This window comes from Leopardus geoffroyi, chromosome B2, assembly GCF_018350155.1.
Source record: "Leopardus geoffroyi isolate Oge1 chromosome B2, O.geoffroyi_Oge1_pat1.0, whole genome shotgun sequence".
Lineage (NCBI taxonomy): Eukaryota > Metazoa > Chordata > Mammalia > Carnivora > Felidae > Leopardus > Leopardus geoffroyi.
In genome coordinates, this window is record NC_059332.1 from 58,223,201 (window position 1) to 58,247,888 (window position 24,688).

Genomic DNA, 24,688 nt, shown 5'->3' on the forward strand with positions numbered 1-24,688 from the left:
TTAAGTGTCACAAAATATTATTCTTTTAAAGAAAATTTTCTAGCCATTTAAAAATGTAAAAAATTTCGGGGTGCCTGGATGGCTCAGTCGGTTAAGCATCTGACTTCAGCTCAGGTCACGATCTTGCGGTCCGTGAGTTCGAGCCCCGCGTCGGGCTCTGGGCTGATGGCTCAGAGCCTGGAGCCTGCTTCCGATTCTGTGTCTCCCTCTCTCTCTGACCCTCCCCTGTTCATGCTCTGTCTCTCTCTGTCTCAAAAATAAATAAAACGTCAAAAAAAATTTTTTTAAAAATGTAAAAAAATCTCTATTTCTGGGCCTTGCAAGGCAGTGGGATGAACTTAGCCTATAGCTACAGATTGCTGACCTCTGACCCAGATGCAAGGTGGCTAGAAAAGGAGGTCCCTGTCTTAGCTACTGACTTTAGAAAAAGCTCTACATTAGTTTGGTTGACAGCTAGCTGTGTTCCCCCCTTAGGCTGCTCCTCTGACCACTACATAGCCATGTATGCCCTTCTCTCTCGTATAGAATATAGTCAGCCCCTTCCCAAAAGATAGAATGTATAATCTCATCTAGTCAAAGTCAATGATTTTGGGGTGATGTCCAGTCCTTATCATCAGACATGGCTGTGGCTTCTTAAAGGTCTAGAGAGCTACAAAATCAAAAGTAATTACCATCTTTAATATAAACAGGAACAGGATAATTGCACAAAATGCCCATTCCAAAAGTGAAGATTGGGAATGCACAGCAGTGACGGAAAGTAGCTAAGTCATCAATTATGACACGTTCTGCCTTGGCACGATAGAGAGTTCCTTGATTAGACTGATTGTCTTGGGAAAAAATCTCCCCACTCATTGTGTCTGACCTGTCTCTCTGGTCTTATCAGGAATGGGTTTTGGACAGTATGTGCTCCTCGAGAAAGGTAGAGCTTTCACATAGTGCTTTATGCTGGTATAAATTTTGGGGACCAAGAGATATTTTATATTTAGAGGGGTTTTGTTTGTTTTAAATCCAGGCCTGTGGTTTTCTTGGCAATATATTTCCATACACATTTAGGAATCACTAATCTATTTACATTTAGTCTGTTCCATGTTAGTAACAACATGCAATGTTCTTTCCTTGTCATATCTCAAGCCAGGTTTATTTTTCTGTTGTTTTTCTTCCCTTACAACATTATCTCTCAACCTAATGACAGCTACCTTGAGTTCACCTGAGCAATATGGCTAGAGAAGATAAAGCATCTTTTGAATTTATCTTTGCTGTATGGTTTAGTTCTTTTATTTTGCTCATATATCTTAATGAGCCTGTGTTTCTTTCAGTATTATATGTTCTTGATTATTTTGGGGGACAGGTTCTACAAACAGCTTTTCTAAAAAATTTTTTTGTAATGTTTATTTATGTTTGAGAGAGAGAAAGAGACAGACAGAGTGCAAGAGGGGGGAGGGACAGAGAAAGAAGGAGACACAGAATCCAAAGTAGGCTCCAGGGTCTGAGCTGTCAGCACAGAGCCCCATGTGGGGCTTGAACTCATGAACTACGAGATCATGACCCGAGCTGAAGTTGGACACTTAACTGATTAAGCCACCCAAGCGCCCAACAGTCAGCTTTTCTAAACTTTAGAAGCTTCAATCATGTTAGATCCTTCAAGTCCTCCTCCCCCAGTAAAAGACAATAAATGCACTTCCAAACATCATATGCCAGAAATCAGACACTTTCCTTTAGCTCACAATTCATGGATGAGGACAGTCCTACCACAGTGCTACCACAGTGGACTTGTATCCACAGTCCTACCTAGATGCAAGACAGGGGTGGAAGGGATTGAGCAAGTTTGTTCTTGCCTGTGCAACTGTTTCTATAGGGCAATTATATATTATGAAGGGGGTGCATAAACTGTTTTGTTTGCAAAGCTAATGGAGAATTTAACTTTTATTCTGAAAGCAATGGCAAGCATTTGGAAGGTGGCCATCCATTAATACCAAAAGCAGAGATTGCAAATAAAATATGTCTGAAGCATAGTGCAATATATAGAAGCCCTGGCACTGTGGTCTCACCTTATCAGTCTCACCACAGTTCTGAACATATGAGATAGTTTTTGTGAACCATGATTAATCATGAACACTACCATGAATTCTATTATTCCTAAATGAACAACATTTCTATTTTTCATAATAACCAAACATGTTATATATTACCATAACCTCAAATAGTAGTATTTGGAAAAGATTCATATCAAATTCTAACAGATACGTTTATATCTCTGTAAGTAAAACCCAACTACATACATTTCACTGAAAAACTAAAAATAGTTTCTTTTTCCTGAATGTTTCATTTCCCAAGTATTAAAATAGACTTTAAAATATAAATATTGATATCTTTCAATTGTCAAGGAAAGTATGCAATGCACAAAGATTTGAATGAGACAGGAATAGAATGTCAGAAATTTCTGCAGTGCAGAAAAATGAAAATACATGTTAGTTAAAAAACTTATGCCAAATAAAAAAAGTTAAACTGCAATAGAAATAAACCCAATTTATACTGTAATAAAATCTATGAATTTCATATTTGTGCTTTTCTCTTAAGTGTCTCTGTGTTTATTTTTTATTTATTTTAGGGTGTTACTTTGTTCATTTTGAACTGGCAATTCAAGTAGATACTTCTTTAAAAACATGAAGGTGGTACATTTGAACTTCTCATGGAAAACATTCTTCTTCTTAGATTACTATAATCCCAGTTGATAGGGAAGGTGGTCAAACAAAAATATGTAAAGATGGCTAATTATACTAGCTACCAAAATGGAAGCATATCTTGTGTCATTGTGCTAAATGCAATGTTTATACACAATTTCATTCAGTCCTCATACTAACTCTATGATGCATTATTATTGCCCTTATTTTACAGGTAAGGAAATAGAAGTACATAGAGGTTAAGTTACTTCACCAAGGTTATATTGATAATAAGTAGCAGAGCTGAACTTTCAAACTTGGTATTTCTGATTAACTCCTCTACCATTAAAATACACCAGCCTAAGTCAAACCCACTTCCACAAAACCAGCAGATAAATTCTCCAGTTCCTGTCTGTTGTAATAGAGCAGAAACAATCTTTTTATAGATTAAGCATATTAAACATATTTTGTGATGAACTCTGTGTAATAAGAAAAAAATATTTTAAATTACTTTTAGGGAAAGAATTGCTTTTAGTTTATGAAAAACTAGAGTAGAACATTTAATTATGAAAGACAGGCCCCAGGGCATGGTCCAGAAGTTAAAAAAAAAAAAAAAAAAAAGCAATATTATGAGAGTTAATTGCTCTTTTTAGTAAGATAGGAAAAAAAATACATAGAGAGTGAGCGGTTAGGGATTCCAAAAATAATGAGATAAGGACAGATTCTAGGGAGGACACATAAATTCTGTTAATGTTGAGACTGAGGCCAAATGCAGATCTTTAAGAAACACCTGAGGTGGGAATGGTCAAGGGATTTCTAAGACCAAGGATGACTAATAGTCAATATTTCATATTCTTGTATTGTTATGCTATTCTCTGATGTATCTGAGTCCTTTTTTCGGAGCCCTGACTCTCAAATTCTATGTTACTATTTCCTTGGGGAAATATAGGAAAAAGGACTATGTAAATCTATCATTTGAGAAAGAACAAATGATAAACAACAACAATTACAATGACAATAGCTAACTAGTAATAATAAAGCGTGTACCAGGCATTTGACCTCATTGAGAGAAGTTTTTAAAAGTATATATGAGGGGCGCCTGGGTGGCTCAGTCGGTTGAGCGTCCGACTTCACCTCGGGTCATGATCTCACAGTCTGTGAGTTCGAGCCCCGCGTCGGGCTCTGTGCTGACAGCTCAGAGCCTGGGGCCTGTTTCGGATTCTGTGTCTCCCTCTCTCTCTGATCCTCCCCCGTTCATGCTCTGTCTCTCTCTGTCTCAAAAATAAATAAAACGTTAAAAAAAATTAAAAAAAAAAAGTATATATGAAATCATGAATCTCTTACAGCAACACTCTATGGCCAGTATTATTATCACTATCACCATTTATAAATGAAGGAAGCATTAAGTCACAGAGATGATAAGTGGTGCAATACATGGTTCCAGAGGTACCAGGTATCTCCTCTTTTTAGTTGATAGCTCTGAGCTTTAGAATCTGAGTGCAAGTAACATCAAAGTGTCACTTTACTTGAAAAATGGAAGTAGAAAGAATTTAACAAAAGCTATGTATTTAAACACAAGTTCCCTTGTGATCATGGGAAGGACAGAACTGACACATATGTAAGACTCTTTTAGATACATCAGGAAATTAGAATTCCACAAAATTAGTTCATTCAGTTGCTAATACTTGAGGAGTGGCCAAATAATACATGTATGTCCACAAACATGAAATGAATCGCCTTACAGGTTTGTAAAGCCTAGATTGTTAAAGACTTCAATTATGCATTTATTAGCTCTATTCTATTGTATCTTTAGACACAATTACTTGGAGAATTTGTGTGTCTATTCTTTTTGATCATATTTACTAATAAACAAACTCTACCCATACAGATCAGGGATGTCTTAGTATACCCAAATCATAAGAATCCTGATATATGTAATTAGGTCCACTATGGAATTCTAGAGAAGAAATTTTTTTTTTAATTTTTTTAATGTTTGTTTATTTTTTGAGAGAGAGACAGACAGACACAGAATCCGAAGGAGGCTCCAGGCTCTGAGCTGTCAGCACAGAGCCTGACGTGGGGCTCGAACTCACGAGCTGCGAGATCATGACCTGAGCCGAAGTTGGATGCTTAACCAACTGAACCGCCCAGGCACCCCAAGAAGAAAATATTTTTAAATATTGTGAAGTAGATTTAAGATATCAAAAACATCAAAAAATACAGGATGATAAAAAGTTTGGTTATATTTAGATACAATAACTATGCATTTTATAAATTTTATTTATTATTAAGACTGTCAGGATTACCTAGTTTGGATTTGAAGAGTACAGAAAAAAAAAAGATCTATTTTCAGCTGTGTGTGTGTGTGTGTGTGTGTGTGTGTGTGTGTGTAGTCCTAAACTTTCAAGACAAATACAAGTTAAAAGCAAAAACAAACTAAATTCTTTGATATACAGGGAGCAAATGAAGCAGTCTGAGAAGACACACACATTTTTCAATTATAGAAGTATATCATCTATGTATTTTCCTTCAGGTATAACTTTAAAATTTGATTAAAATACAGCTAAAACATTTTCCATAGCATGATTTTATAAAGTAAAGTTTCCCCTATAGCCTTAATTTCAAATATTTCAAGTTTAAAATACTTGACATGGTTGATCCCATCATCTTTTAAAATTTTAATATATCTTCAATGTAAATTTACATATTTAAAGTAAAGTTTAATAAATCATGTTGGGAAAACTAGATCTCCACATACAAAAGAATGAAATTGAAATCGGACCCTTATTCTATAAATAAGAATCAATTTAAAATGGATTAAGAACTTAAATGGAGGACCTGAAACTATGAAACTCCTAGAAGAAAAGATTTTCCTAGGGAAAACTCTCTGACACGGGGCTTGGCAATGATTTTTGGGGGATGACACCAAACCTAAGGAACAAAAACAAGAAATACACAAAAGGGACTACATTAATTTTTTCTTTTTTTGCACAGCAAAGGAAACCATCAACAGGATAAATGAAAGGGCAATCTATGGACTCACAGAAAATATCTGTAAACCTGTAAACTGTATATCTGAAAAGGGGTTAATACCCCCCAAAAAATATAAGAAACTCCTTCAACGCAATAGCAAAAAGACAAGCAGTCCAATTGAAAATGGGTAAAGGAATAGACTTTTTCCAAAGAAGACATACAAATGGCCAACAGGTATATGAAAAGAAGCTCAACATCAGTAATCATCAGAAAAATGCTAATTTCAATCACAATGAGATATCACTTCATATATGTTAGGATGGCTATTTCAGGAAGGAAGGAAGGAAGGAAGGAAGGAAGGAAGGAAGGGTGGGTAGATGGGTGGTTAAGATAACAAATGTTGCCAAGAATGTGAAGGAAAGGGAGCCCTATATATGTAAATTGGTACAGCCACCAACAGGACACAGTATGGAGTTTACTCAAAAAACTAAAAATACAATTACCATATGATTCAGCAATCATTCTTTTGGGTATATATATAAAGGAAATGAGATCAGTAACTTAAAGAGATACTGTGTTTCTACATTCATTGAAGCAATATTCACAACAGCCAAGGGGCGCCTGGGTGGCGCAGTCGGTTGAGCGTCCGACTTCAGCCAGGTCACGATCTCGCGGTCCAGGAGATTGAGCCCCGCGTCAGGCTCTGGGCTGATGGCTCAGAGCCTGGAGCCTGTTTCTGATTCTGTGTCTCCCTCTCTCTCTGCCCCTCCCCCGTTCATGCTCCGTGTCTCTCTCTGTCCCAAAAATAAATAAACGTTGAAAAAAAAATTAAAAAAAAAATATTCACAACAGCCAAGATATGGAAACAATCGAGGTGTCCATCAATGAATGGATAAAGAAACTGTGGTATATATGAATAATAGAATATTATTCAGCCTTAAACAGGAAGGAGATCCTGCCATTTGTGACAGCGTGAATGAACCTAGAAGACATAGTGCTAAGTGAAATAAGCTACATGCAGAAACAAAAAAATTTGCATGATCTCACTTTTATGTAAAATTAAAAAAGTCAAATACATAGAAGCAGAGAGGAGAATCATGGTTACCAGGTTTGGGTAGATAAAGGGTAATGGGGAAATGCTGGTTAAAGAGTATAAAATTGAAGTTATGTAGTATTAGAGTTATGTAGTTTATGTAGTTTAGAGATCTGACATACAACATGATGATCATAGTACTACTGTATTAAATACTGGAAATTTGCTATGAGAGTGCATTTCAGGTGGTCTCACCATTAGAACAAATGGTAACTGTGAGGAGATGGATATGTTAATTGGTTTGACTGTAGTAGTTATTTCACTATGTATATGTATAGTAAGTCACCAAATTATACATTTTAGATACATAACATTTTTACAAGATATTTAAAAATAATAAAACAGATTAAAAAATTATGTTTACTTATTTTTGAGACAGAGAGAAACACAGCATGAGTGGGGAGGGGCAGAGAGAAGAGGGGACACAGAATCTGAAGCAGGCTCCAGGCTCTGAGCTGTCAGCACAGAGTTCTGCACAGGGCTTGAACCCACAAACCATGACCTGAGCTGAAGTCAGATGCTTAACCAACTGAGCCACTCAGGCACCCCAATAAAATAGATTTTAAGGGTACAAATTAAATAGTAAGATCTTAAAAAATGTTATAAAGTTGACAGCTCTTTCCTAGAAGGTTTGAAGTGGACAATGACACATATAACGAAAGTCATAAGGAATGAACTCATTCAAGAAGATAACAGAAATGAAAAGTGGAACCAAATAAGGAGAGAAGCGAAGCAATAATATACAGTTAAAAAGAAATAATTTAAACATATATGAATCCATCACACTGTCAGCCCAGTTTTGTTACACTCTATGTCTTAAAAATGAAGAATGTAGAAATATTTATTATTTATTTAATACTGTTGTTGTTGTTGTTGTTGTAGGTTACTGTATGGTCTACTACTGGACAGCCAGGTAAAAACTAACATTTTCTTAAGACAGCTCCCCTATGCTACTGTTCTCATCATGGGAATCAGCAACTCATGGCACAAATTAGCTTTCTGAAAAACATTACACTAAGCTGGCACTCACTAAAGGTAGTCATGTCAACGTATATTCAAAACAGAGTCCTACACCTGTGATAAATTCAGCTTCATGCAGAAAGCCCTCCCTGCTTCAGTCTCAAATGTACAAATGTAAAATAAATATCAAACTACAATTTCAGCTCTTGTCCATAATCTGGTCTTCACATGTAAATGACAATCATGTCTCCAGGAGACCAAGAGTATATCAATCTCACAACACATTGTCATAAGACAAGTATCTGAATGGCTAAAGAACTAGAGAACATTGTAATTTACTTCATTCCTCTTGTTTCATTTTAGATTGAATTTGCCTATATTATTTGAGTGAATAAAATTATGAACTTTGGATTCCCATTACTGAGTAATAAAATTTTGTTTTTGTACTTTATTTTGGAGGTTCATATCATCCACTTGAAAGTGATATAGGATGCTTATTTTGTAAAAAAAAATAATAGCACTGAGGTATTGCTACAACGTTAAAACTCTATACCTTAGTCTTTTATTAATAAAACATTTAAATCAAATATCTGCTTAAAGTAGGATTCTAGAATGTTTCCACAAATTTATAAAGGCATGATATATACTTTATAACCTACTCTTTTTTGAAAGTTAATAATGTTTGATTTAATGACACTGATGTTCTGCTGAGATGATTTGTGAATAAAGAATTGAAAGTGGAAAATAATCTGATGCTTTGTTTTTTGTTCGTGAATCATTTTCTTCTGTTTAAATACCTCTCCTCATTATACAACACATTCCTTCAGAAATAGTGATTATTTAAGAAAGAAAGGGTTCACATAATCTAGAGTATTTAATATTATATGGAGAAATATGAAAATGTGTAATAAGGGACCAGTTTGTATATAACACAGCTTCAAAAGTGCACACAAATGGTATATTGCTACAGCTATCCTTTTTTTCCTCACTAAATGGTACGATTTCAGATCTATCCACACAGATAACATGTAAATGTATTTCATTGTTTTCAACTGACTCGTAAGTAATTCCATCATATTTATCATCCCTTTAAACATCCATTTCCTTACTTTCCAATGTTTTACTATTTTTAATAAGGATATTTTAAGTGTCATTAGGTCATATATCTGTGCTTCTCTAGGGAAAAAACCTAGGTGTGGAAAGTTGATTTAGCTGTTCTTGATGTCATACTATATGATATCTATCCATGGAGCCTGAATGATCAGTCTTTCATACCCTGGGCACAAGACACCTCATGCCTCTACTTATTAAGAACACTAGTGAAGTAAATGTAGGTGTCTATTAAAATATGTAGGAAATAATATATTATGTATATATTATTAAGTAATATTATATATTAGTCACAGATAGGACTTTTTGATATTTTATACTGATATGTGTTGACATTTGGGATAGTTGAATAACTCAAGAAACAACGTTTTCCAGTGACAGTAAAAAATTGTGCATGGGTAAAAGATCCATTCCAAATGTGAAAAAGAACAATGGATTTTAATGTAACAGAGTATAAGAGGTTCATTGATCATCAGGTTTCACATTCTACATTGCAACTAACCTTTAAGAATCTTTTACTTACCAAGTTTTGGTACGAAGAAGAATATTCCCAATTGTCTAAAAAGGTTATTAAAACACTGCTATCATTTCTAAATACATATGTATGAGGCCAGAACTTTCTTCAACTATTTCTGCAGAATAATTATTGTACAGATTGAACACAGAAACACATCTAAGTTTCCACTTGTCTTCATTAAGTCAGACAAGAAAGATATCTGCAAAAAATGTGAAACACTGCCACTCTTCTCATTTTTATGTTTTAATAAGTACACTTACTTTTCAAAAAATATGCTATTCTATGTTATTTATACTAACATGTAATGAACTTATTTTATTTTATGAATTAAAAATAAATATATTTAAACCTCCTTAGTTTTAATTTCTAATATAGTAAATACTAATAAATATATTCCACATTAAAAAAGGCTCTTTGATGGGCACCTGGGTGACTCTGTTGGTTAAGCATCTGACTTTAGCTCAGATCGTGATTTTGCGGTTCGTGGTTCGAGCCCCACATCAGGCTCTGTGCTGACAGCTCAGAGCCTGGAGCCTGCTTTGGATTCTGTGTCTTGCTCTCTCTCTTCCCCTCCCCCACTCATGCTCCCTCTCTCTCTCTCTCTCTCTCTCTAAAACAAAATAAATATTTAAAAAAAAAAAAAGGCCCTTTGTGGCCAACAAAAACAGCACTCTTTTTAAGGGTGCAAAGACCAAAAAGTTTGAGAATCACTCTGTAGCGTGAATCTAAAAAAAAATAATAATAATAATTCATAATAAAAATTTGTGTGAAGAAATCATAATTGAATCTCGGATATTTTATACAGTAAATTTATGAGCATCTACCATTCCAGGCCATGAAGAAATAGCAGTGGAAAAGTTCTACAGAGTCCATGCCCACAAGGAGTACACATTATGGTGACAAGAGTCATAAAAGGAACCTATGAACAAATAAATATATTCAAATAGTGTCATTCCTCATAAGAATAAAAAATAATATGGAAATAAACAGTGAGTAGGAGACATGATGGAGGGGAGGCCGTTTCATTTTGGATCGTCTAGAAAGTCCTCTTAGATGAGGTCGTAGTAAAGTTGAGGGCTAAATGTTGAGAAGAAGCCAGACTTGTGAATGAGGAAGGTGGGGAGAGAGAGAGGTGGGTTCTGGAACACGGATTAGAAGATGCAATTTCCTGGACATGGTAGCAAATTTGGCAATGAAGCTCAATGTCTCTGAGCTTTAACAAAGAAGAGAATCCAATTTTATCTTTTTTACAACATTATAAGGCAAGGGTTATTTTTTTGATTTCACGGATAAGACTGAGGAGGAATAGGGAACAGTTAAACCTTACTTGGTGTCATACAGCCATTACTTGCAGAATTTGAAAACTTCATTCTAGACCAATCTCGTCTTAGGAAATGTCTGTCTTAGGAAAGGTGATCATAGGGGTGCCTGGGTGGCTCAGTTGGTTAAGTGTCCAACTTCGGCTCAGGTCATGATCTCGCAGTTCGTGAGTTCAAGCCCCGCATCAGGTTCTGTGCTGACAGCTCAGAGCCTGGATCCTGCTTCAGATTCTGTGTTTTCCTCTCTCTCTGCCCCTCCCCTGCTCATGCTTTGTCTCTCTCTGTCTCTCAGAAATAAATAAATGTTAAAAGGAAAAAAAAAAAAAAGGGAAAGGTGATCTTAAATGAAATCAAGTACCAGTAGGGGTTGGTGAGAGAAGCAGAGTGACTGTTCAGAGAAATTTAATAGTCTCTGTTTGCCCTAACCCTAATTATAGCCAAAATGTCTCTCATATGTCTATAGCTGTGTTGGATGCTATAGGGAGGGGTAATACCATTTGCAGCATTAAATTATAGATAGTATTTAAAGAACCAATATTGCAGAATGAAGGTCAAATTAATGGCATTGAAGGGCAATAAAACAGGACTTAAATAGAAGAGAGATTGAGAAAAGTTTTAGGGCTTGCAGATAGCTGAGATTACATAGTGATTTTCTGTTGTTGTTTTTTTTATACTCATTCTTACAAAGATAAGTTAAGCATGTCCTACTTTTATAAAGTTAAAAATAGAAAATTTTATCAATTGCTACATTAGCAGATGATTATATAAATTATCAAAGGAGTATATCATTTTCAATGGATTTGCTTCCTAGTAAAATCATTATTCATTTAACTATGAGTCGCAAATCATAATATTTAACAGAGAAGCTAGAGAGCAAAGAATCTGAGAGGTAACTAATTGTTAGGAAATACTGCTCACTGCAAATCAATAACAAATTGAGACAAACTTAAAAAAATTAGAAATAAATGGTAAAATATATAAGGATTTATGAGTATTTTATTTATATTAAAATTGCTGGAACCCATCTATTGTGTATAATGTAAGATATTAAGTTTTACTTTGAGTAAAAACAAAACAAATAAAATAATCACTATTCTACCACTGTATGATAGATGCCACAAATATATTTTAAACATATAGCCTACAGGTGAAACACTGGGGAATGAATTAGCCTTTTACTTTCTAAAGTACTTCTTCAATTTTTGAACATACACTACCCCCCAGCCAAACTGTGAAGGACACCAATTTGCTGATATTCAAATATGTAAAGTTCTCATAGCCTTCTGTTTTCTCCCCAAAGCACACTTTATATGTATATATTCATTTGCATATTTCATCAATATCTCCTCTAGTACACCATAAACTCCTTAAGGACAGTCATTGTGTGACTCTTTATTCATCTTGGACCACAGTCCACAGTGAATTTCAATAATTCACAGTTTTTTTGTGGAGTCAATGTGTTTCTGCTATTGTCAAGCAGGCTGTTCTGTGATCAAACATCCTGCTTCATCACGCTATCCTACCTAACCTGGGTGCACCTTTTCCAATGCACCACAAGGCTCCATAAATGATCCTTTTCTCGTCACCATCAGGGAAAAAAAAATTTAACCAATTTGTACCAATGGCACGAATGCCTAATATTGTGTCGAATGTACCATCTCATTACTTCAACTCCACCCCACCTCCCTCCACATATACAGATAGTTCTATAGCTAGAAGAAGGTTATTTGAAAGGAATGCCACAAATAATGGGAATTCAAGCACAATGACAACTTTTTGAGAATGACATTTTGAAAGAAACATTTAAGCAACCTGAACAATACACCACATGCGTGACAGCATGCTTATATTTCAAACACTCCAAAAAATGACATTTTCTAATCAAGACTAACTTATCATTTGTTGGTTGACACGATGTATCTTATGTAGTAGAAAGCTGAAACCCATTATAAATAAATGGTCCGATTTAATTGGGATATAGCTTAAACATTCTATAGTCTGTAAAAAAATATAGTATGTCACTATAAAGAAAACATCAAAATGAAGGAAATGTAATCTAATCCTGATTAGATGATTTCAAATGGAAATGTTACCTTTTGGTGTGGTTATTCAAACAAGTATTTGAAAAATCATTAATGGATTTTACCTGCAATTTTCTTTTTAAAAATTTTTTTTTTCAACGTTTATTTATTTTTGGGACAGAGAGAGACAGAGCATGAACGGGGGAGGGGCAGAGAGAGAGGGAGACACAGAATCGGAAACAGGCTCCAGGCTCTGAGCCATCAGCCCAGAGCCCGACGCGGGGCTCGAACTCACGGACCGTGAGATCGTGACCTGGCTGAAGTCGGACGCTTAACCGACTGCGCCACCCAGGCGCCCCTTACCTGCAATTTTCAACGTGATTTTTTTTCACTGCCTTGGATGGGATGAAAGATTCCCAGTTATTGATTTCCATAACTTCTATGCAGCCAGTAAAATTCTCCAATGGCCCAGAAATCTGACATGGAGGAAGAGAAGGAGGGAGGGGGAGAGAGAGAGAATATTTATATTATTTCTACAATATATTATTCTTGCTGTAAACTGGTCAGAATGTGCATTCAGATTGGGTGGCTGATCTATTCAACATATTGGTAGAAAGTAATTTAACTCTATTCATAAATACCATTCCAGAATTTAGCATAAAAGAATACTACCTGAGTATTACCTGAGTCAAAACTCACTTGGAATCTGTAGATATCACTCTATGAATCACATATATGAATAAAGAAAAATTTCCATTATTATAGTGAATTACAGCTGGAACATAGGAGAAAAGCTAATATGTTCATCCTTCCCATCAGTGGATTACACTTTTGCATCTTTTGCCTATGTTCCTTCTTACTTTTTCTTTCAGACGTTAGTTATCTTGCCCCACTCACAGCTATTAACACATCAAGAAAAGGTTCTCTTTCTGTTATCAAAGGAAACACAGTACTGAATATTTGTGACATCCCACAGTCCTGATGCATTCTGTATAACTTTGTGTTCAGTTGTGTGGCCTATCCTCCTTAGGAATAACTTGGGCAAAACAAGATTGCCAACAGGACCAAATCAAAAAAAAAAAAAAAAAAAAAAAAAAAAAAGAAAAAGGGCATTGGAAAGCATTTGTTTTAATGAACACATATAACCTCTTAAAGATAAACAGATATATGACTTTTCATTTCATTCACCATGAACATGCAATACTATTCCATTAATTATATATCTATATGAATTTACATTTATGTGAAAAAGAGAAGTTAATAAAAACTAAAAGGGACACAGGTCAGATTTCAACAGATATGAGCATTTATTTCAGGTTCTGTATACTCTTATGCTCTTGATATTGTTAAAATTTTTAAGCTAAGATGGAACAAATTATGAGCAGGATAATTACTGAACTTATACACTTAAAATTGCCTACCTTGACTTTTGAATTAAAAAATGCACTGTTTGCATTTTCAAGACTTAGTTTCTCATTAAAGGTAATATTACAAAGGATGGAAGGAGACTTTGTATTGTTTAGAAATTGTAGGGTGAATTTATTTCATCTTTTAACTTAGAGCCTTAGTTTAAAAACCTTTAAATATTTTCTTCCTCTTTCTGATGTTGGTTCAAACGTACTACAAATCCTCTCAACAAGTAACACTCTGTCAAGTGTCAAAAATGACTGGACTAGAAAACAAAACAATATTTCACACAGTAAGTTTACAATGAAGTCAGTTCATTGTAAGTAAAACAGAAATGTTTGGCTCTTACATGTTGCAGAAGGGAAAATATTCATTTGTAATTGTTAGCTTAAAGTTTTTATGGGTTTTATTAATCTTTTTGTTTTTTAAGTTTAATTTATATTTTCATCACAGTTAGACATGGACCTGGTTTTTATTTAAGATAATGTGTACATATGCCTCCCCTGAAACATTAGAAGCTTGTGAATTAATATACAGTTTACAATTAAAAATTAAAAAAATTAAATGGTCTTGGAAAAATGCTATTGATAGAAATGGTTATGAATGTTTTACTTAGTTTAACACAGTTCAAAAATAGCATAATGTATGTGCATATTTAAATAGATATTTTCCTCTGTTCATGAAGATCCTTATTATTTATGAGGATGAAAAGTATGAAGAAAGTTATAGCTTTTTAAATGAATATGAAGCAATGAGAAATGCTCTAAAAGAAAATGATTCTATGATTACTCGGTGAGATACATGATAGAATTCTGTAATTCAAATCACATTCACATATTATGGATTAAAAGATAAATATTAATTTATTCACCCTGGACTTTGTTAGCAAGAAAAAAAATTCACAGCCTTTAAATCTGAATGAATTCAAGATTATTTGATTTCTTCTGTATTAACAGATTCAAAATTTCCAGTTCTTCCACACATTAACCTCTGGCACTCTTGTTCAGGATGAGTTAACTGGTTTCCAAACTCTGATGTAAATCTTTTTCACTTTGAATATGGAAATTTCATTTAGCAAAAAATAAGTCAAACTTGTACCCAGAAACACCAAATCTAAATAGTAAACTGTAATCACATGGTTTTTAGACAGTTTCTAATGTTGGGAAGTTTACCCCCTTGAATTTGACTAACTTATAATAATTTGGTTAGTTAGGTTTCTGGGACAGGATTTTTAAAAAGTAAAAGGGAAACACAAGATATATAATCGATACAAGTTACAATGTAACCATGTATAATAGATTCATTAAGGACAAGAAATCATGAAAAATCACCTGCATATGAGATTACAGGAATGCTGTTCTTGCATGTTATCCCCCTTTCCATGAGAAAACATCTGTACTCACATATATTCCTGGGATTTCTCAAATCTGGTTTTTATTTTTGTTCAAGACAAATAAAAAAATAATGACCCCTAGTTACTTCTAAACAATGTAAAATGGCCACCACACAATATCATTAATATGATTCACAGTACTGAACAGTAATAATAACTGAGCTCTCATTTTTTTTTAAATGTTTATTTATTTGAGAGAAAGTGAGAGAGTGAGCATGAGCTGGGGATGGGCAAAGGGAGAGGGAAACAGAGAATTTGAAGCAGCCTCTGCTGAAGGCAGAGAGCCTGATGTGGGGCTTGAACTCACAAACTGTGAGATTGTAACCCGAGCTGAAGTCAGAAGCTTAAATAACTGAGCCACCCAGGTGTCCCGGCAGAATTCTCATTTTTTATTTCAAATTTGACTCAAAGTTATAAACATCTTCAACATATTCTCATTTTTTCTACCTCTATATGAACAGAAGAATATTTAATTTTATCTCTGGCATTTGATGGCCTTCACTCTCATTTCTTTTTTTATTAATTTTTTAATGTTTATTTATTTTTGAGAGAGAGAGAGTGGGGGAGGGGCAGAAGGTGAGGGAGACACAGAATCCGAAGCAGGCTCCAGGCTCTGAGCTGTCAGCACAGAGCCTGACGTGGGGCTCAAACTCGTGAACTGAGAGATCATGACCTGAGCTGAAGACAGACACTTAATCAAATGAGCAACCCAGGTACCCCTTACTCTCATTTCTTTAAAGAGAGTTGAAGCCAATGAACTATCAATACTGTACAAATAAGTTTCCACATTAATATTCAATACTAGTTACATAAGGTGAGACAGCCTTCCTGGCTATCATTTAGATTGCATATACGATATTCCAAATTTATAAACAATTTAAAATAAAAAATGTACCATCTGAGTTGTTTTTGAAATTTACATGCCTAAATATTTAACATCATGTGAAAAAAGTTATTAAAGTGAGAGAAACGTTTAATTCCTTTTTGTCCTGATATAGTAGAAACACAATTACTTGAGGAGTATATGGATTCTTGGTTAACCTGCTATTAAGTGGTAATTTTAAGAGCTAGTTTCTCATTCTTCTTCATCAGTAGTTTATGAGTTTTCTATTTACAATGTTATTTATGTTTTTAAATGGATTTCTAATGTACCTCCTGTACCCATTTTGGCTGAATTCAAGAGATTTTTTAGATTAATGGATTTTGAAAATCAATAAGTTTGGTTTGTAATCAATTAAATAATCAATTGGTAATAGAGAAACAGCTCCAATAGTTTCCTTTTTACTGTAGATTGTTTTATCAGTTACTTAAAATTTGTTTTTAAAGGTCTCATCTTAGGCACACTGTGGTAATTTCATACATCTGTGAGAAATATGAAAAAAAATATTATTTTTAAGCTAGCAATAGTAATTATTATTATGTTTTTGAACAAAGCTTCTACTGCTAAACTATTATTAAATCCCATATTAAATTCAAATCTGGTAGGATGGGAAAAGTTTTGAAGAATGTAACTTATAAAGAACATCCCTGTTAAACTGCCACATGATCTATCCCCTCCGCTGCTACTGCTGCTGCTAGGATGTTTTCCGTTTTCCAAATCATGTGTCTCAATCCAGTTCTGGCACTCTTCATTCCTTTTCGCTGTTCCAAGGACCTTTTGGTATCATTTCCCTTAACAACTTCCTTTACCATTTCTTGTAATGTAGGTCTGATGTTTTTTCAGGTTTTCTTTCTTTTCTTTTTTTTAAGAAAATGTCTTTAATTTGTACTATTTTATTAAAGTTTACTTAACTATTTTGAGAGCACTTGAAAATATTCCCTTGTCTTCTGGATTGCATTGCTTCTGATGAGAAGTCAGTGAAAATTCTCATTTTATTAGGTCTTATAGAGATTATTGCATTTATAAGTTGACATTTTTCATAAAATCCAGGCAAATTTGGTCAATATTTCTCCAAATATTTTTTTTCTCTCCTTTCTCCCTCCACCTTCTGGAACTCCTAATACACATATTTTAACCCCTTGTTACATCCTACCACTTAGGTTTTTTCCATCACTTTTCTCTTTCTTTCAGTGTGGTTTCTATTACTATGTACTCAAGTTCAATGATTTTTTTCTTTTGCAGAAATGTAATCTGTTGTTAAGCTAATACAGTTCAGATATTATATTTTTATCTTTGAAATTTCTGTTTCTTTTATTAGTTGAATTTTTGTTTATATTTTTACTTGATCTTTAAATAGATTCCATTTTTCCCTCTTGTAGTACATGTTTTATTTGTTTTTAAGTTCATAATAGATGTTTTAAAGTTCTTGTATGCCAATTATAATCTCTACGATTTATTGAGATGTAATCATTTTTATCCTGATTGCAGTGCACAGTTCCCTGATTCTCTCCAGATCTAATATTTTTTTTTATCGGATACTGGACATTGTTACATGTGTCTTTGTTGTGTGTTTTCCTACATAATTTATCCCAATTTTCTAACTGTTCATGATGGTAAGGAGAGTCTCCCAGCAATTACTCATTCATGGCCACAAACCCATATGCCTTTTCTTGTTTTATAGTGGTACTTCTACTTGATTGGTATCATAAAAATAATTAGTTCCCACTATCAAACTATTAGTACTATCCCTGATTTCATGCTCAATTTTCACACTCTTATCAATTTATTCCAATATTAGCTTTCAAATTTCTAAGCAACATGCTCATATTTTGGGGTATTAATTATTCAATTTCACAAATTTTTGGAGCCTAACTTTTCTATAATATTATATATGTATCATATGTAATAATTTTTGGTTAAATAATCAGCATTACATTAACCATAATTTTAGTTGCATCACAGCTTTAACTTACATGTTTAATGCTTACATTATTCCTATGTAATAATTATTTGCAGTGGAACAATGCTATGGTTAACGATGGCAACATTTTCTTTCTTCCTTTTATTTATGTACTTTTTTATGCTCGACATCCCTATGACTTATTTATAACTGGAAGTTTGTACTCTTAATCCTCTTCACCTATTTTGTCTATCTTCCCAATCCTGTCCCTCTATACTTAAGATACTATTTCTATTCTTTTGTTTGCTCATTTGTTTCGGTTTTTAGAGTTCACATAAAAGTGAAATCACATGTATTCATCTTTCTCTCACTTATTTTGTTTCACATAGTAACCTCTAGGCCAATCCATGTTGTAGCAAATGACATGACTACATTCTTTTTTTTGTTTGTTTTTATGGCTAAGTGATATTCAAGTGTGTGTGTGTGTGTGTGTGTGTGTGTGTGGGCGCATGCACGTGTGTGTATGTCTGTACACACCAGGACACTTGGGTTTGCTTCCATACCTTGACTATTATAATAATGCTGCAATAAACAAAGAGGTGACTGTATCTTTTCAAATTAGTGACTTGTTTTCTTTGGGTAAACATATGGTATTCCTGTTTTTCATTTTTTTTGAGGAACTTCCACACTATTTTCCACAGTGGTGTACCAATTTACGTTCCCACCAACAGTGCACAGAGGTTCCTTTTTCTTCACAATCTTGTCAATATTCATCACTTCTTGTGTTTTTGACAGTAGTCATTCCGACTTGTGCAAGGTAGTATCGTATTGTGGTTTTGATTTGCAATTCCCTAATGATTAGTGATACTGAGCATCTTTTCATATACCTCTTTTTTTTTTCTTAAATATTTTGAGAGAGAGCAAGCAAGCACGTGTGAGAGCAGGGGAGGGACAGAGAAAGTGGAAGAGAGAATCCCAAGCAGGCTCCACGCTTCTAGTACAGAGTCTGATGCAGGGCTCGATCCCATGAACTTTGAGATCATGACCTGAGTCAAAATCAAGAGTTGGACACTTAACCAACAGAACCACCCAGACACCACTTTTCACGTAGCTCTTGGCCATCTATATGTCTTCTTGCAAAAACGTCTATTCAGTTCCTCTGACCGTTTTCTAATTGGATAGCTGGGGGTTTTGGTGTTGAGTTGTATAAGTTCTGTATATATTTTGAATATTAACTTTTCACTGGATATTATCATTGGTATATATCTTCTCCCATTTAGTATATTGCCTTTTTGGTTTGCTGATGGTTTCCTTCAATGTGCAAAAGTTTTCATTTTTGGTGTAGTTCCAATTGTTTGTTTGTTTGTTTTGCTTTTCTTTCCCTTGCCTCAGGAGACATAGCTAGAAAAACACTGCTAAAGTAGATGTCTGAGAGACTATTGCCTAATTTTTTAAAGAAACTTTATGGTTTCAAGTGTTACATATAGGTCTTTAAGCCATTTGGGGTTTATATTTGTGTTTGAATAAGAAAGTGGTCCATTTTTATTCTTTGGCATGTAGCTGTTCAGTTTTCTCAGCACCATTTATTGAAGAGACTGTCTTTTTTTCCATTGTATATTCTTGCTTCCTTTGTCATAAATTAATTGACTATATAAGCATGAGTTTATTTCTAAGCTCTCTATCCTGGTCCTACCGATCTATTTTTGTGCCAGTGTCATATTGTTTTTGATTAATACAGATTTGTAGTATATCTTGAAATTTGAGACTGTGATACCTCCAGTCTTTTTTTTTTTTTCTCAAGACTGCTTTGGCTATTCAGGGTCTTTTGTGATTTCATACAAATTTTAGAACTATTTTTTCTAGTTCTGTGAAAAATAATACTTTGGGTATTTTATAATAATATTTGGGGTATTTTGATGAAGACTGTATTGAATCTGTAGTTTGCTTTGGGCAGTATGAACATTTTAACAATATTAATTCTTCCAATCCATGAGCATAGTATACTGTTATGTGTGTGTGTGTGTGTGTGTGTGTGTGTGTGTGTGTTATCTTTGTTTAATCAATGTTTTATAGTTTTCAGAGTATAAGTCTTTCACTTCCTTCATTAAACTTATTCCTAGGTATTTTATTCTTTTTGGTGCAACTATAAACAGGATTACATTCTTTTTTTTTTTAAATAATTTTTTTAAAGTTATGTATATTGAGACAGAGAGAGCAGAGGAGGTGCAGAGAGAAAGGGAAAGAGAGACAGAGGGAGAGAGAGAGGGAGAGAGAGAATCCTGCCAGGCTCCACGCTGTCAGTGTGGAGCCCGACACAGGGCTCCAACCCACAAACCATGAGATCATGACTTGAACTGAAACAAAGAGTCGGATGCTTAACCGACTGAGCCACCCAGGTTCAGGGATTGTGTTCTTAATTTCTCTTTCTGCTACATCATTATTAGTGTATTTTCTTTCTTATGCAAACTTTTTAAACTGAATGTCATTATTGTGTTCTTTTTATTGGCTTAGTGTTAATGTTCTTATCATCCCCATACTCTTTGCTAGACATATAAAACCCTACTCAATAATTCATATACTATGAAAATTTATTCAATTATTTTTCATTTAATTTGATTTTTCACGATCTCTTCACTATCACATTTGAAATTTACTATACTGCTGTCCTGTGATAAATCCACTCTTACTTGCTTTTCATGTTACTCAAACTTAATTCACTCCTTTTTTGAAGTGATTCATTGATGAAATGATCAAATTTGATCAGTATCAGCTTCAAATGGACAGAAGCAACTAAAAGCTCTAAAGCAACATAGGGCTGATATTGTGAAGTCTTATACTTGATAATGGCTAAAAAAGTAGAAAAAGGGTGAGGATATTGTGGTGACTTTGATAAATTACTTGTGGGGCATAGAGGAGAAAGGAGGGAAATAAAGAAGTAGAATACTCGATGTTATGAATATTTGTTAAATTCCTACTATTTATTGGTTTGTCAAAAATCATTTTAAGGCTGGGTACTCTGAAAAATAATCAGTTAAGAAAAAGATGGAAATTGCTGGGAAGTACCTATTTTGAACATATGCAAGTGAATTCAGATGTTAACATTTAATGTTTCAGATGTTTAGCTGTTATTAGGATAAACACAAATTGGATGACAACTGTGTACTATATATAATGCCAACTTATAAATGTGAGTCTAAACATCCTAAATGTGGGACTTTAGAAACATAATTACAAAACCACTACACAAAAATAGGAATCTTTCAGTCTACAAATTTCATAATACCTCTACCAATTTTATTGTAATATATTCAATAAATTATGTATACTCTGTAAAGACTGTGGGATTCATGTGGACACAATCTCTATGTAGAAGGAAAGAGAAAGTTGGTAAATTTCCCAGATAAGAATTAGATTTATATATTGATTCAACAAATATTTATAAAGTATATCCTGTGTAGTGAGCACAGGGTCACCATATATGTTTACACAAATTTTGCACTGTCAAAAATGCCTAGCTGATAGAGTGGAGTACAGCCTGATATTTAAACCACATTTTTTCCCTCCAATCTATCTTCCCAGAAATATCTGCTTTAAAAAAAAAACTGTCTAATTTAAACAAAGTCACCATAGAGTCCAGCAACGGTGAAGCTAGGCACTGTTGAAATATGATGTCAGTTAAAAAAATATGATAAATTTCAGTAAAAAATGGGAAGAGGACAATACACTTTGATTAGTTTTTTTTCTTTTATAATTTTTTTATTAGGGACTAAATTTTTTAGAGCAGTTTTAGTTTCACAAAAAATTAAGAAATTTCCCATATACCCTCTGCTTCCCCCGCCACACAGCTGCCCCAATTATCAATATCCCCCTGAAGAGTGGTACGCCTGTTACAACTGATGAACCTACATTAACATATCATTATCATCCAAAGTCCATAGCTCACTTTAGGTTTCACTCTTGAGTGCCGTACATTATAGGAGTTTGGAAAAATGTATAATGCTATATATCCATCACTACAGTATCACACAGAGTATTTTCACTGTCCTAATATTCCTCTATGCTCTGACTATTCATCCCCTCACATGTCCCCCAATCCTTGATGACCACTGATCTTTTTTCTGTCTCCAAGTTTTGCCTTTCTCAACTATGTCACATAGCTGGAATCACACAGTATGCAGCCTTTCAGACTGGCTTCTTTCACTTAGTAATATGCATTTAAGGTTCTTCTATGACTTTTTAAGCCATGACAGCTCATCTTTAAACTGAATAATATCCCATTGTCCAGAAGTGCCACAGTTTATTTATTCATTTGTCTACCGCAGGACATCTCAGGTGCTTTCAAGTTTTGTCAATTATGAACAAGGGTACTATAAACATCCATATTCATGTTTAGAGTTTGATTTCTGATAATGACATAGTAACAAATGCAGGTTTAGAGTCTGATTTCTGATAATGGCATAGTAACTGTGGAGATCAAACCTCTTATGAAAACAACTAAATAGAATAGAATTTATAGGAAAATCTGTTTGGAAACAATAAAGAACACTGAATATGTGTTTCTAAATTCTACTGGGTTTTAGAGCCAACAGGGTTTTAGAGTTACCTAGAATTTACCTTGTGGGCATCTTCATCAGTGGTGTTGATTGCTATTTCTTCACTACAGAAACCGTCAGAGAATGTCCTTGTATAAGGACACTGGAAAAACATGAGCACATTTTCAACTGTTTTTTTCTAGTTTATTCTTTCTCTCAGCAAGGCCAAACATGCTCTGTTCCAAACACTGTAATGTCTACAGTACTTACTTCCTAACCACTCAAAGACATCACTTTAATACAGTTATCTGTATGCCAAGGGATTTACCATGGATTTTCTTTTTTTTCCTACAACAGCTTTATTGAGATATAATTCACATATAAAATTTACCCATTTAAAGAGTACAATTCCATGGTTTTAGTATAATCAGAATTAATCATTATCACAGCCAATTTTAGAATAGATATATCTATACTCAAAAAAGAAACATCTATTCATTAGCAGTCTCTCTCCATTCTTTCTTCAATAGTAGATAACCACTAATCAACTTTGTACCCACAGATTTGCCTATTATTGACATTTCTTAAAAACAGGAACATAAAATGTGTGGTGTTTTGTGATTGGCTTCTTTCACTTAGTATAATGTTTTAAAAGTTCCTCCCTGTTGTAGTTATGCATCAGTACTTCATCCCTTTCATTGATGAATGATATTCCTTGACATGGATATATATTTTGTTTACCTATCCATAAATTAATGGCCTTTTTGGACTATTTCAGGGGTTTTTATTTTTTTTGGCTATTAAGAATACTTTTGTGTTTTATGTGGACACGTGTTTTAATTTCTCTTGGTTATAGGAGTGTGTTCATCTGTGTGTGTGTGTGCACGTGCGCACGCGCGTGTGTGATTTAAGTGTTTCCTACTACAGCTGCTTCAGTATAAATCCTGGGGAGAGAGCTAGTAGTCAGGAGCTAATTTCCATGCTGAAATGATGCATCAAGATTACTCTTAATTGGAAACAATCTAAATGTCCATCTACGGGAGTCTGCTCAAGTGAACTGTTATACCATTCCCGTTTGTGAAAAGGAAGTAGGAACATCTCCATATACTACGATGGAATGTGTAGTGGATGCTATGGTATCTACCCAGGTCTCCCATTAAGACCGAAGGATTCCTCTCCTCTTTTCAACTACTTGGGGTACTGCTGGCAAAAAAACTATGCCTTTCATCATTCTTTGGGAATTACTTTAGTCCAAGAGTATAGCCTCATCCAAGTTTTCTCCTCTTTCCTATGGTAGTTCGCATCCAATGACTAGTCAAAAAGGGACTATAAAAGCCAAGACTCCTCACCCCAACATCTGACAACTCTGAATGATCAGTCCAGGTGCAACTTGACAGGGGTTTCAAAAACCTGTATTGAGACTGCATCTCATCCCAATGCCTCCCTGCCCAGTCCTAATTCCTTCCTTTCCCTTCCCTTCCACAGACAGTAGTATCAATAGCACTCTCTAAACTACTTGTATGTTAATTTCCATCTCAGAGTCTGCTTTCCAGAGAATACAACTTGCAATTCGGTTATCACCAGACACACTGCTAGGCAGAAAAAGTAAAGTGAAAAATATTTGCATATGATATTATTTAATAATGGAAGAATATGAATTTATATATTTGTATATGTTTATATTTAATAATAAGTAAACCACAAAATATAAGGAAGAGGAAGGGAATAGGGCAGAGACAATGACAATGGAAAATGGATTTCTTAAAAATTTCTTAAATATATCTTTAGGTATGGATTTGAGTTTGAAACCATGTAAACATATTATATAATTATAAAATGAAACACAAATTTAAAAAGCAATTTTTAAAACTCAGGAGTAAAATGAAATTATTGACTCTCTAACCTGTGTTTCTATTTGGTGGC

The 24,688-nt window shown here is 34.2% G+C and overlaps 1 protein-coding gene across 1 annotated transcript in view; it reads right to left on the reverse strand.

Moving 5' to 3' along the window:
- Positions 1-24,688, reverse strand: part of LOC123609903 (protein eyes shut homolog) — a 187,880-nt gene that overhangs the window by 65,892 nt on the left and 97,300 nt on the right. The window contains exon 5 of the mRNA XM_045500915.1: positions 13,017-13,129. Coding sequence (XP_045356871.1) covers positions 13,017-13,129 — 113 coding nt within the window. The remainder of the gene's footprint in view (positions 1-13,016; positions 13,130-24,688) is intronic.